Source organism: Miniopterus natalensis, chromosome 7 (assembly GCF_054644295.1).
Source record: "Miniopterus natalensis isolate mMinNat1 chromosome 7, mMinNat1.hap1, whole genome shotgun sequence".
NCBI lineage: Eukaryota > Metazoa > Chordata > Mammalia > Chiroptera > Miniopteridae > Miniopterus > Miniopterus natalensis.
In genome coordinates, this window is record NC_142087.1 from 292,977 (window position 1) to 308,574 (window position 15,598).

The window sequence follows — 15,598 nt, forward strand, 5'->3', positions numbered from 1 at the left end:
GGAAAACAATTTGGCAGTTCCTCAAAAAGTTATTCTGCAATTCTACTCTTATGTATATAACCAAGAGAAAAGAAAACACTAAAATATATACATGGGTGTTAACAGCAGCATTATTCACAACAGCCCAGAGAGAAACAACCCAAATGTCCATCAAATGATGAATGGATAAATAATATGTGGTATATCCATACAATGGAATATTACTCAGCCATTAAAAAAATGAAATTCTGACACGTGCTACAACATGGATGAAGTCTGAAAACATTATGCTACATGAAAGAAGCCAGATGCAAAAGACCATGTTATATAATTCTATCTATATGAGGGTCTAGAATAGAAAAACCTATAGAAACAACAAGTAGATTAGGAGTTGCCTAGGGCTGAGTGGGAGTGGCTGCTAATGGATTCTTTTGGGGTGAACATATTTTTAAATTACTGTATAGTGATTGGTTGCATAACTATATTTAGTAAATATACTAAAAAACACTGAATTGTACACTTCAACACAGGTGAATTTGATAGTAAGTTAATTTTATCCCAGTACTGAGTTGTTTTTAAAAAACCCAAATAACTTCTGTATCATTTATAGATAAAATGATATGCTGTCAAGGAATTTGTCACAAACAAATTTATCCAGAGACAGAAGGAAGAGGGTAAAGGTATAGATAAGATTGGACATGAATTAAGAGTTGTTCCTAAAGCTAGGTGATGGGTGCAGAGGAGTTCACTACATGATTTTCTTAACTTCTGTTATATGTTTGAAATTTCCCATAATAAAAAAGTAAGAATATGTACTTAGGAAGCCCCAAGATGACAGGTAACAAAGTGAATGGATACCTGGCAACTGTCACTGATTTAAAGGACTTATAAACAGGACAGAAGGTTACTTTCCACTCACCTGAAAACCCTGGGGTTAAGGATGCAAGTTTTCTTGCCAGTTTCTCCTTCTCCAAGGTACTGTCCAGTTTTAGTGGTCTGAGGTGAACTTTGAAAATAGAGGCTCTTCCTTTTATGTCTGGTGGTCCTTGAGGAATTATTTTTAAGGAAAAAAAATCAGTGAAACAATGACATCCTCATGAAAACTGGACTAAACCCAATGAAAATCATCTTACCAATAAAGATTTGCCTATCAAAGCGCCCTGGTCTCATCAGTGCGGGATCTAGGATATCTGGTCGATTGGTGCCTGCTAAAATGACAACATTTGTTGTTGTGTTAAAACCTGAAAAGATAATAATGAAGATACAATTATTAAATGGCATGAGGCAAAAAGTAAGTGTGCCTGTGAAGAATGTACGAACACTACAGATATACTGCTACTATCCTTAATGATACTAGTCATACATAGGAATCAACTTTAAGAATCAATTTTCTAAAGACCAATGATCAAAGATGTTAACTTACTTAACTAGAAATTTAGATTGTTATCAATTTTAAAAATGTTTTACTATCAGTAAGATTAAAACCTGCAAATGATGTGTCTAAACTCCCTGGACCATGGTACAGCCACTGAATATTTGAACAGGTATCAACCTCCACCTCTAACCATTTCTCCAGGCTAAACTTACTTGGTTTTATTGTCCATTTCTCAAACATCAAGGCCATGGCTGCAAAGCCTGTATCTTTAGGACCTTGACGCTGAAAGAGCTCAGGAGCTAATTTCCCCCAAATATGGCTCTCTGATTGAGACATGTGGCGCTACACGAGGACTATCCATCAGAGTGGAGAAGGAGCTCTGTCTTCTGATTCTGGATACAATGCCCACTCAGTAATGAAAACTGGTTCAATACACAGCACTGTGTCTCCTCTTTCTGAGCACTCAACACCATCCGCATATCTTATAGCATGAAGGACCTGGCACATCCTAAGAATTGGCTTTCCTAAATAAAAAAAAAAAGCTGACTAACGTGGAAAGATTGCTACTCTCTTAGTAAAAGAGTATTCGAAATTTGCCAAATTCACACGTGGTTACACATGGCTTTTCCTGATGCTTCAGAATCATACATAGTTTTGAGAATGAGGCTATAAATCTTTTGTGAATCATTTCACCAAATTTCTCCTATTCAACACCAGGTACAAATACCATCTTAACACCAATATTAAGTAATGGCAAGCTTCCAGGCAAGAATATTTTGCTGTTATCTGTACTGGTATAAAAGAGCCTTTAAAAAGGCCATTTATTATAGAAAAGGCTTTTTTTTTTTTTTGGTATTCAATATGAGCATAAGGATTCTCCTTTGAGATTTAATATATAAAACAATTAGACTGTAGTTTAAAATACAAAAGACTCGAATACTGACCATCCATTTCCACAAGCAACTGATTAAGTGTATTCTCCTGTTCACTCTGCCCTCCAAAGTTGCCTCTTCCTCTCTTCCTTCCCACGGCGTCTATTTCATCAATGAAGAGAATGCAAGGGGCGTTCTTCCGAGCAAGGGCAAATAAGTCTCGAACCTGGATAAAAATATAAACACTAAAGTCACTTGACAAATGAATACTATTTATCCTCCTAATAAAAAATAAACATAGAATTTCCTGCCCCGCAGGAAGACCGGTGTTTTGTGCTATACACAGTACAGCACGTATTTTAAAAGTTATAAGCAGCAAAGGAGTGAAGTGACAAGTAACCTGGAGGGTGACTGACTTAAGGTGAGCAATTATCACTTCTATAATCTCATAAATTCTTGTACATGTAACAAGAACTAATAAAATCTGCTACTTTATAACACCAACAAATGAATAATGCACACCTTCGGTTTACAAAAGGATAACACGGTAGTGCTGTAAACTTTAATTCAGGAAGTGTTTTCCTAGTGATTTCCACATTCGTGTGGGTCTTGGTTTCTCATTTCCCTGACCCACCACTGCAATCACCTTTTGCTCCACTCTGACATGACCAACACTGCAAGGTCCCCTCTAAACAATCAGCCTCAAGCAGTCTACTCTCTGATCACCCACCCTCCTGATGGTCTAGCCCACCCACATACTCAAGCAGCTTCCACAACCAATTCTTCACCTACTTCTTAGCTCTCCATCCCATTAGGCCCACTGCTTTCCTACTACCTACTGCTCCTCTCTGGTCTTCAATTCCCTCCTTGCCCATATTAGATTCCATGATCCATCATTATAAACACTCAACTCCCCCATACTCCCCCATTTTACTAAGACTTATCTCCCTTATCAAACCCATATGAACCTGCCAACTCCACCTATCATAGTTCATCTAATCTAAGACACCAATAATGCTCAGACCCATCATTACTATACTTGCAACTGAGAACGAAAAAAATGTTGCCCACTGAAAACACAACCCTTTGCTATTGATTGTAAATTGTATCCCAATGTTTAGGAAAGTAATTGTGATAGCACTCTGCATTTCTACAATGCTTTAAAAAAAAAGGCAACATTATAGACACTGGTAAAATACACAAGAGTAAAAATTTAAGTGTTTCTTTAAAAATTAATCCATACTCACACTTCCTGATTTCAAAACTTACTACAAAGCAACAGTAATCAAGACAGTGTGGTACTGGCATACAGACAGACATATAGGTCAATAAGGTAGAACTGAGAGTCAAGAAATAAACCCATGTATCTATGGTCAAGAATGCCAAGACCATTCAAAGGAGAAATAACAGTCTTTTCAATAAATGGTGCTAGGAAAACTTGATACAGGCATGCAGAATAAAGTTGGAACCTTATAGCACAACATATTAACTCAAAATGGATCATATTAATTGAATCATAGATCTAAGTGAAACAGTTGAAACTACAAAACTCTTAGAAGAAAACATAGGAGTAAACATTTACAACCTTGATTTGGCAATAGATTCTTAGTTGACACTAAAAGCAAAAGCAACAATTGGACTTCTTCAAAATTTAAAACTCTGGTGCTTTACTATCAAGAAAGTGAAAAGACAACTCACAGAATCGAAGAAAATGTTTGCAAATCATATATCTGACTAGGAGGTTAGTATCCTGAGTATATAAAGAACTCTTACAATGCAACAAAAAGAGAACCCAATTAACAGACTGCGATCTTGGTCAGGGTCGGGGAAGGTGGGGGGAAGCCTTACTGAGGCTCTTCCCTGGAAGAATGTTCAAGGCAGTGAGAGACTGGTGAGGAGTCACTCCACGGGACTCCAGGGCAAAGGGCCATCTTTACCAAATCCCCATTTCAGGGGCACAGAGGAGGAGGAGGGGGGAGCTGCACCATCAGAATAAAACAAAAGACTTACTCTAGCTGGACCCACACCAACAAACATCTCCAAAAACTCGGATCCACTAACAGTGATGAAAGGGACGTTGGCTTCTCCAGCTGTGGCCTTAGCTAGCAGTGTTTTCCCGGTGCCTGGAGGACCAGTGAGAATGGCACCCTTCAGATATAAAAAAAAAGAAAGTATATGAACTAGAATTTCAGAAAAGTAAACTGCATAAATCCATAGATAATTCCTAGGTATAAATCTGTATAAATTTTAGTGATATACACTAAATATTTCTTAATCATTTGAAGTATGGTAGAATATTAGTAAGAGGAAGAAAAGTATTATTAGAGACTATATCGTTTCAAAAAATTTGATCAGAATGAGAAACCTTAAATACTTTCTTTGTTTTATGAGATTTTTAGTGTTGCTTTTCAGACCTTTCTAACAGTATATAAAGGATGACTTAAACTAGGAAACTACTAATAAACCAACTGAGGTTTACGTAATTAATTTAAGGACACACATCACACTCCCAATTTACATTCTTCTGATTTTATTCCCTTTAGAATTTCACAAATGAAGTAAAAATCTAATAACCAATGGTGAACTAAAAAATATATATATATGTTTACTTAAACACTATAATTACTTAAGTTGTGAAGATGCCTAAGTATGATGTGTACAGGTACTTAAGTAAGCTAATAACAAACTGTAAAATTATAAAATATGGCTTTTTATCCATATGGGTAGGAAATGAAATCAAGGAAATGATGATTCCTTTTACAAAGGATTCCTTTAAAGTAAACTTTATTAATGGATTTTTAAAAGAATTAGTTAAAATTTTTTGACTAATTTACTTAATTACTGAGGCTGGTCCTGGGAGTATAAAGATTAGTAAGGCCAGCCCATCACCAGCTGTGGTCACAAGGATGTCTGCTGGGAGGAGGGAAGGCAAGAATCAGTGGTGTCTGGCTCTTCTCCACAGAGTCCTGTGCCACGAATTTCAGAGCCAAGCCCAGGAAGACCATCTATTCATACCTGCTGAAGGAGGGACACTGGCTGACAGCAGGGAGTTATATGCTCAGGGCACTACAGCTGCTAAGAAATGAGGTGTCTAAATCAGACTGGAGGGAGAAGGAAGGCAACTTAAGGAAGGCTTCCAAGGGGAGAAAACACAAATCTTTTTCGAATATACACACTACAGTACATGCAAGAACACACCTTCACCTTCACACAGACCAAGCAACCCAAAAAAGACTCTTGAATTAAGCAGAGACTAGTAAGTTAAGACAGAGGAAGGATGAAAATAGCTACTTTATGAGGAATCAAACTTCATAAAATTGTAACTTCAGAGATCAAGAAATAAGGCAAAAAATTGGGGGGTTAATGAATTGGAAATAATCTGAAAGTTTATTTTACCTTTGGAATTTTTGCTCCTAGGTCTTGATACTGCTTTGGGTTTTTCAAGAAATTCACAAATTCCATGATCTCTAGTTTGGCCTCCTCACAGCCAGCCACATCTTTGAACTTCACATCTATCTCATCCTTTAAGACCTTGGCAGTGGTTTCTCCAACACTGAAGAGTCCACCCATCCCACGGCCTGTTCGACCAATACCAGCAGGCCCCCTTCGTATGGTATACAGTAAGAATGCGATGATGAGCACCGTGGGCAGCATGCTCAGGAGGAAGGAACTAAAAAGGGAATCACACACAACAGCAACATACTTTTAAGACGGTTAATCTTTGGCTTTTTAAATGTTTTATAAGATATACTTTTTTGTTTTTGTTAATCTTCACCCAAGGATATTTTTTCCATTGATTTTTAGAAAGAGTGGAAGGGAGGGAAGGAGGGTAACAGGAAGGGAGGGAGGGTGATGGGGGGGAGAGAGGGAGGGAGAGAAACAGGGAGAGGGAGAAACACTGATGTGAGAGACACATCGATTGGTTGCCTCCCACACCCACCCTGACCAGGGCCAGGATCAAACCTGCAACCCAGGTACGTTCCCTTGACCAGGAATTGAACCTGCAACCCTTCGGTGCATGGGCTGATGCTCTAACCACTGAGCATACCAGCCAGGAAGCAAGATATACTTTTTGATAACTGCTTGGGATATAACTGCATATATTTTCTATTTTTATAAAACCTGAACATATAGTATTTTATCTGAGGCACACAGAATCTTAGCATCAATATCACTTAAGTAGAAGCACAAAGACCAAAAGAAAATCCTATTCTTAACATGTATCAGTACTTTATTCCTATCCCAATAACCACCATTTATGTACAGTGCAGACCTGTGATTTACTATCATTACAGCCGATTTTCAAAGAAATTTCTTCTGAATTACTTAAAAATTTAGACATATTCCTGGTATTAGCCTGGGTAGAAATTCTAGTTCTCTTACTGGAATGCCTCATTTACTCTGAAAAGATGAAAAGTCTTCCAAATATCAAATCCTTGCTAAGTTAACAGTTTTAAAAGTCCTGTATACATTTTTTATATTTAGTATTGGCAGACAAAAACATTTACAAATTGAAAGTCATATCATTTTATTACAAATTACTTCCTTTTTCTTCCTCCTTCATATTACAGTTCTTATACTGATTTCTTTTCAAAAATGTGCATGTACGTCATGACTGCAAAGGGGGCATTACGAAATCTTGAAGGAACAGCATCAAAAGTGCTAAAAGTGATGTGGAGGTTACAGACGATTTTTATTTTCTTTGTATTTTCTTAGTTTTCAACAGAGAAGGTATATTGTCTGCTTGACAGACTTTATGTTGAACTTTCAGATATAGATACAAGATTTTTAGTCCTACTGCTTATGGAGTGGCAGCAATAATTACTGTGCTGCATATGCTGTATCAATGGTGATGAACGCTGCACAGCCACTCCGTCCGACTTGTGCAGGCTTGAGAGAGATTTGCAGGAAAAATGGTTTGCCCTCCAACCTGATGTCTGCTCTGGAGGGACGTGCCCAGAAATGGCTTAAAGCCTGGGAATGCCTTTTACCTTTTGTCTGTTTGTCCTAGGTGAGAAACAAAACAAAAACAAACAAAAACAAAAACCAGGATTTACTTCCAAATTTTTCATCCTTTACAATACTTTAAATGTTCCTACAGAGGGCAGCAAGAACCATGAAAAATTTACCTTTGGTTTATTTCTGGAGAAAAAAAAAAAAAAAATGCACTGACAGCACTGACAATAAAAGTTTAAAGAACGGTGCAATCATATTTTTTGTAATGTTTCAGCACCAGCCTATAAAGTTAAATAATTATATGATAGCGTCAGGGGCCGAGAAATATATTATATGTGAGACAATTTCAATAGCTATCTAGATCTAAATACTGCAGGTAGATTGTAGGTTTACACAAACCAGGATTCAAAAAAGTCCCTAAAACTGAGAAACACTATCAGCTCAATTAACACACCAACTTTGTTTTTCTGTATATGAAAGAATACACAGAAAAATTAAGATTTACTTCTATTTTCACTCTCAAACTCGTAACTCTAGAGCAAGGTATGCCTTCCGTATTTAATGCAAATGGGGTAACTGCCAGGTGATCTACCTGGCTGTACCTAGATGATCACTCAAAGACAATGTAATTCCTAGGAAAGCTCAAAGAAAGTGACTCTTGAAATCAACGGGTCCTTCTTGAAAGACTCAGACTTCTAAGTGGTTTTATTAAAGGGAAGCAGCAGTTCTGACAAGAGAAGAATTACTTAAAAAGCTTGGAAAACTCTGAAATATAAGTGTAATGTAGTTAAAAGGTTGAAATGCCACTCTTGAACACAACAGGGCTCTTTATGCTAAAATCCTACTAAAAGTGCATTGGACATTAATACCCCAAATCACTGCTTAATCATGATAAATATAAATTTGTAGAAAATCAGTTACTTGCAAAAACTAGTAAATTACTAATCGTTTAAAAAAATCTGACCAAACTGAAAAAGGCCTGTTTGACAATGTAATGTGTAACCTGTCACCTGGTGACAGAACACACTGAACCATGTAGAGCACAGCGAACTGTTTTCAACATGTTTATGTATTTTCACTGTTTCTTACCCATCACTTTCAGCAATGTAGACAACGGGTACCCGATTCTCCCCTTCTATGCCCAATTCCTGCTGTAAAGTTTCCAGATTCCGCTCAAAGGTGTCCACACTGCCAATATTAAACCAAACGTACTGCTATAAAAACAGAAAAACAAAATATCCTAAGAATCAAGGGGAAACAAGAGTTTAATTCACTAAAGGGTTCAGCTTTTAAAAAAATTTTCAGAAATACTAAAAATTTATGAACTAAAAAACCCAACAATAATAAAAGACTCGTTTTAATGATATGATGATTAAGTTTCACTCAGTGAGAACACCTGGCAATTCTTGGCAAATAAGCATTTCTTTAGCAATATTCCTCAGTGGTTCTAAAATTATAAACTCAAAAGAATAAGAAATCTATTTGGAAACACAACCCTTTTTATCTTTTCATAAATAAATATGCTTATTTTACCTCTTTTCCATTTCCTAGTTCTCAGCTACCTATTCCCAAACTAAAAGCTAATGTGACACAATAACAACAACCAAAGTTTATTAAGCACTTATAAATGTCAGCACTGTTCTAGGTTCTTTGTATACATTAACTCATCAACCTTCATAGGCACTCTAAGAAGTAGGAACTATCACCAGGGGTGATAACCAATTCTTATCATTAGGCAGGCCCCCTCACCATTACCCTATTACCCTTCTATTTACTCAGTCCAAGTTACTGAGGCCGGCCCGAGGGAGGAACACCTGAAGGGACTGAGGCAATGGCTGTTTTACCCCAGCACAGAAGTATTCCATATTGTGCTACATCAGCCCTGACTATTACTGCCCCCATTTCACAGATGGGAAAACCATAGGGGTGACTTCACTTGCCCATGATTACACATCTAGTAGTAAGAGGCTGAATCTGAACCCAAGCAGTCTGGCTCCAGAGCCACTGACTGTAAATAGCATATCATACTACTGCTCTTATACCATGAAAACATTAATCATAACAACTCACATTTATGAAGTTTTACTATATAACAGACCCTGTTCCAGCACTCTGCAAGTATTATAGCACAAAAATACCGTTTATCCTCAAACATGCAATTGCTTTTAAAAATATTTTTTAAATCAAAACAGTAAGTCTATGATATAAAACTCAGACAATTCAGAAGTGTACACAGAAGAGAGTAACATTTCATCCCATATTCCTCCCACCAACCAATATTTCTATGTGGGAAATATCACTCTGGTATCTCTCTCCATATATCAAAAAACAAAAGATGGAGAGTAAATTTTATAACAATAATTCTTGGTAAGTTGTTCACTGACAAAGCTACAGAATTCCTGTGATTTCAAGCCTCAAAACATGTCAATAACAGATTAACCACATGTGATCGACAATTTCTTAGAATCTACTATCAACTGGGCAATATGCTAAATGCATGACTCACATCAGATAATCAGGGTGGACCAAGGACCAGCAGCATGGAGATTCTGGGGACAAAGTCTGGATAAGACCCTCTGGGGATGGGTCCCAGCAATCCAGGTGATTCTTATGCACCCTGAAGTTTGAAAACCACCACTGACTTTCACAATTCTCATTTAAGCACTAAGCCCTAAAATAGTATTACTCTTGTTCCCATTTTAGAGATAAAGAAACTGAAGTGTGGAGTTAGGCCAGACAGTTAGTAGAAAGTAGAGTTATTTTCTCTTAATTTCCCCCTCCCCCCATTCTTTTCACCTTATGATGAAACAACCATTAATAAGCATGCTACTTTTTTGTTTTCCTTAGAACTACCCCTCAGACTTTTAGTGCTGGGAATTAACTGGCACTCCTTTTAAGAGCAGTTTGGCAGTATGTATACAGCAGTTTTGAAAGTACACACCGAGTAATTTTGCTTCAGTAATAATCCTCGGGAAATAAATAAGGATGCACATAAAGATGTCTATATAGGATGTCCTCCAAAACAAAAGAGCTGATGTAAAGCCAAATCTGTCACACTCCAAAGCTGTATGTATTTATACAACACAGTAATTACTGTTGATATGCCAAAAGTCGTAGGACACTAAAAAACTTATTCCATTTCTGAAAGCTCAATATAAAGTCTGTCAAGCAAGCAATACATGTTCTTGGTTGAAAACTAAGAAAATAAAAAGCACCTATAACCTCAACACCCAGAGATAAACACTATTAGCAATTTTGATGCCATTTCTTCAAGATTTCATAATACCCCCTTTACAATCACAAAGTACGTGCACAATTTTGAAAAGAAATCGGTATAAATCCTTAACTTTAATACGAAGGAGAAAGAGAAAGAAATTCATAATAAAATGGTATGAATTTCGCATGTACATGCTTGTGCCTGCCAATACTAAATGTGACACTTGCCCTCGGGGAAGAGTACTGCCCACTGAGAGCCCTTTCTGCAGCAGAGATTAAAGCTCAAGGAAAGTGAAGAGCCCTAATGTTAACCAGGGCCTAATTTATCTATTTCTAATTTTTTGCTCTATAAATAATGTTTTGGAGGACATCCTATATAGACATCTTTATGTGCATCCTTAATTATTTCCCGAGGATTATTACTGAAGCAAAATTACTCGGTGTGTACTTTCAAAACTGCTGATATACATACCGCCAAACTGTGCTCTTAAAAGGAGTGCCAATTAATTCCCAGCACTAAAAGTCTGAGGGGTAGTTCTAAGGAAAACAAAAAAGTAGCATACTTATTAATGGTTGTTTCATCATAAGGTGAAAAGAATGGGAGGGGGGATTAAGAGAAAATAACTTTCCTAAAAATGACTAAAATACCAGAGTCATATGACTACATGGATATTCTTTTATTTACTGTTTATCAGAGAGATGGTCACCACCAGCTCTAGTTTTCCTTAAAACGGTGCCCCATCGAGGGGGGATGACTAGGAAATAGTTAAACAAAATCATCCTATAAGAGAAGGGAAGCAACCTGGAGACAGGTCTGGCACTGGGGGAGGGTGGTAAGACTTCAGACACTAAAGGACTAAGGATGGGAGGGAGGCGGGGGTCAGGCCCAAGGGAGGACTGGGAGTCACCTGGGAACCTCACCTGCCCCTCTCTTTCCCTCCTCCCATGATCCCCTCAAGCCAGTCTGGGATCTCTGGAATAGAGTTCAAATGGTTGGACAGGAAATACAAATTATTTTAAAAACAAGAAATTAAATTAATATATCACAAAATGGTTGAGAGAGATATGAGCAGAATGCTTCTTAAGCAGATTTGGAAAAAGTTGTCTCAAGGCAAGCAATTCAGATTTTAACATATTTTTCCTAACCAAACAACTGTTTTCTCAGTCTTGAAAAACCATAGATGATATGGGAATATTAAAACCTGGGATTTCACTGTTTCCTAAATGTACGGCCAAAATGATTACTAAAACCAAAACAAAACCACTGACCCAATCCTCACACCACAATTATGTACGCAACATGCACATTCTCACCTATGATGGTGAAGATTACAATTGCTGCACTGCCCAGTGCTGGTATGTCCAGTGTATATGAGGTAATGTTTGCTTTTCAGCTTTAAATCTGAAAAGTTAATTTATAGCTAATGCACATCAATTAATAAAATCATTTACCCCATCAACAGGAGTTTTTCCTGGTGTAAAAGTCACTCGAACAAAACGCTTGTTGACGACTTCCAGTCTGTCTACCTGGAATTTTAAAGAGTTAAATATTCAAACATAAATTTATAGAAAAGACCTGAGATATTCTTTTAAGCTCATTTAAAATGCATATGATATTTCAGACAAACAAAGAATAATGAATAAGGATGCCCATGTTCCCCACTCTGGCTTCAGAAATAGAACATCACACACTGTTGAACCCACCAGTCTCGCCCTCCCCTCCTCAGAGGTGGCCACTCTTTGTATTAGGTGCTGACTGTCCCAAAGCACTTGTGCTACGCACAAAAGTAACTCTAAACATACACTCACTTTAGCCTGTTTTTAAATGCTAAAAATGGTCTCGTTTGGTATGTATTCTTCTACAATGTTCTCTTCCTTCCTATCATTATATCTATGAGGTTTATCCATGCTAACATGTCAGTTCTGTGGGGTATTCCATTCTATGAGCACACCTCAAGTTATTCATCCATTCTCGTGTTAAGACATTTAGGCTGTTTCAAAAGGTTCACTATCACAAACAATGCTGTTATGAACATTCCTGCACAGACCTTCCTGGGCACATCTTCAAAAATTTCTCTGGGATGGGTACCTGTGGATGGGTCAGTAAGGCTACGCTGCAGAGTATACACATCTTCACTTTTACCAGATAGTACCAAATTGCTGTCCAACTCACACTCCCTGGCAAAACATTCCTATTGCTCCGCATCATCACTTGCTATTATAGGACTTGTTAATTTTTGCCACTCTATGGGTATAAAATGTTTTAAACTTTTTTTCTGTAATCTTCTAACTATATCAGATTCTTAAGAACACTCTTAAATTTATCCCAGGGCCTTTGGCTGATTCAGAGCATAAGCTTGCTTCCTGCTCTAATAAAGTCTATCTTGGCAGGAAGTCTGGAAGGTAAGAGTCAAATTGGAAAGTGAGGGAGCCCCAGATAATTCCAGGAGGAGCTGGAATACAGGACTAACTGTTTCTAAAAGCAGTCCTTCTAGAAAGGAGCAACTGAAGTACTCTACCCCCATGAAACTGTTAGGACAATGATAGACTGATTCCACAAAACCAGCATTTCAGGAGGAGACTCAGCTACAGGGGAATCCTCCCAAGGACCTGCCACTACCCTTGGAGGACAACTGCAGCCCCCTCCACACCAAAGAAGGCTCCCTACAAAACCTGGAAATTACAGATATAATATTGTCACTTTCATGAGAGAAATACTTGCTCCAAAAATCTGAGTAATTATTTCCATTGTTTCTGTCCTCACCTTACTGTGCAACATTTAAAAATAATTTTAGATTCTTTATACATTAATAGGTATTAATATCTCTATTTTATCCATTTCACTGATGAAAAATCCAGTACTGAGAGGTTAAATAATTTCCCCAAAGTTACAAAACAGCCTAATTCTGGTTCTCTTACTTATATTTCATCAATTCTAGGATGGACATTTTTCATATTTTAACATCTCAGAAACTATGACACATTTCACAACTGATGGTATTTCCGTTTCAGAGGAGCCTTTTTTAAAAAACACCAAAATAATGTATGTCTTACAATCAACAGTATCTTAAAAATGCTGAAATAGGGTCTTAGTGGGTAAAGACCCAGCTGGCAGTGACAAAAGCTCCTGAGCAGCCCTCAGAGCCTGTCTGGTCTCACTTTAAATATTGAGTGACACCCAGCCAGCATGGCTCAGCAGTTGAGCATCGACCTATGATCCAGGACCTTGTGGTTCGATTCCCAGTCAGGGCACATGCCCAGGTTGCGGACTCTATGCCCAGAGGGGGCCGTGCAGGAGGGCGGTCAGTGACTCTCTCATTACTGATGTTTCTATCTCTCTCTCCCTCTCCCTCTCCCTTCCTCTCTCTGAAATCAATAAAGATATATTTTTAAAATAAATAAATAAATATTCTGAGTGGTTTATTTATCCAATTCCAAGCCCACAGGAGATTAAAGCAGTAAAGATGTGAAGGAACCGTGAGAGGCTGGCACACTACACCAAGGAAAAGAGGCAGCTGAGGGCACATGAGAAAACAATGCAAGCAGAGGGAGGGCTACAAGAGCAAGAGTTGGGAGCAGTGGTTCCAAAACTAGGCTCCTGTATGAAGTGAAACAAAAGGATTTCGTGGCAAATTTGGGGATTGCTGGGTCAATATAAACAGGTTTTTTGGTTTCAGTACTTTTCAGCTTTAAAAAAATCCAATATGAAAATAGTAACTTTACAATGAACAAGCTTGGCTAACTTGTTGACTGTCACTTTATTGGTCTAATCCATGGAATTTCACCTTTTCAACCACAACAGCCACTAATCCCATAAAATACTTACTACTCCTTTAGAAAGATAGTTATTGACGAAGTCCTTCCATGTGATTTCTCTTCCGGAGCTCCTGAATAGGAAGTAAAACATGACTCCACCCCAAAACAGAGCAGTCCAGACAAAGTACATCCTGAATTCCTTGTCATCCCATGGAAAGTCACCCTGGGCAAAGAAAGAGACAATTTCTGTAAAGAATGAAATGTGACAATAGGATTTACGTTATGTTGGACACAAATCTCTCCCAACATCATTAATGCCTCCTAACTTTCCTGGGGCCACCCCAGATCCTCAAAATTAACACACAGTTTAGAATCAAACCTTCTGAAACCTGGACCACCAGTGAGAATCATCTTTCTTGCCACCTCGTTTTCCACCGCCACCAACTCCTCCTCCGGAAGGTCGTGGGGTAGCAGCTGACTTTGATTCTGTTCATAAGCAAAGAGTGTATACAGCAGCATAACAGGTTTTCATATCTCTCAACAATACTGCCATGAACAGTTTAATAAAAGACTTATTACAAGATATATTATGGCAACCGATCAGTTACTAAATAAAATACTGTGAGGAAGGATGAGACTAATACAAAGAGTTAACATTCAAGGAGACTTGTCAGTGCTTCACATACATTATCTCATGACATCTGCACAATAATCCAATAACCTGGTGAGTATACCCATTTCACAGATGAAGAAATTGTAGCTTAACTAACTTGTTGAATAGGTTGTTACAGTGTTAAGTGACAGTGTTACAGTGTTAAGTGAAAGAGAGTTAGGATGTGAATGCAGGTAAGTGAATTCCTAAGTTCCCACTTGAAGGTAAAAAGAAAGTGCTCTGCTTTCCCATGCCTATGAAGTGAACAGTTAATAGTTTCTTTTGTAGGAAAGACATGATCCTGATAATGGGCTTATTAAACAAACAAAACAAAACAAAACAAAAAAACCCACCCACATAAAATTAGTTTACAAGAATCTGAAATTAGTCACTGTCATGGGTTGATTGTGTCCCCCTGACCCCAAATTCATATGTTGGAGTCCTAACCCCTAGTGATCGTATTTGGAGTTAGGGTCTTAACAGAAATAATCAAGTTAAAATAAGGTCATGTGGGTGGGTCCTAATCCAATTTAATTGGTGTTTCATAAATAGGGGAAATTTGGATACAAAAGTGTATAGAGAAAAGGCCATGTGAAGACACAGAGAAGATAGCCATCTGAATCCCTTAAGGCTCTGAAGAACAACTTGAAAAAATGCACTATACCACCATATGTGTCAAATAAATTGCATGTATTATATTTCTAAGATTTTTTTCTCAGTGGCTTAAATTATGTGTCAAATATATTCATTAAATATACAGTTAAATATGACTGATAACTGGTCAGTCAACAT

At 37.7% G+C, this 15,598-nt stretch overlaps 1 protein-coding gene across 2 annotated transcripts in view; it reads right to left on the bottom strand.

Annotated features, from left to right (window-relative positions):
• The window catches only part of AFG3L2 (AFG3 like matrix AAA peptidase subunit 2), a 33,879-nt gene that overhangs the window by 13,350 nt on the left and 4,931 nt on the right, over window positions 1-15,598 (bottom strand). Inside the window, exons 4-12 of one of the 2 annotated variants that reach the window (XM_087818661.1) lie at window positions 14,534-14,640; window positions 14,225-14,377; window positions 11,851-11,925; window positions 8,272-8,393; window positions 5,623-5,896; window positions 4,237-4,374; window positions 2,299-2,452; window positions 1,113-1,220; window positions 899-1,024 (exon numbers count right to left, since the gene is read on the bottom strand). In XM_087818661.1, coding sequence (XP_087674787.1) covers window positions 899-1,024; window positions 1,113-1,220; window positions 2,299-2,452; window positions 4,237-4,374; window positions 5,623-5,896; window positions 8,272-8,393; window positions 11,851-11,925; window positions 14,225-14,377; window positions 14,534-14,640 — 1,257 coding nt within the window. Of the gene's footprint in view, window positions 1-898; window positions 1,025-1,112; window positions 1,221-2,298; window positions 2,453-4,236; window positions 4,375-5,622; window positions 5,897-8,271; window positions 8,397-11,850; window positions 11,926-14,224; window positions 14,378-14,533; window positions 14,641-15,598 lie in introns of both variants that reach the window. The other variant, XM_087818660.1, reaches the window with a different exon arrangement.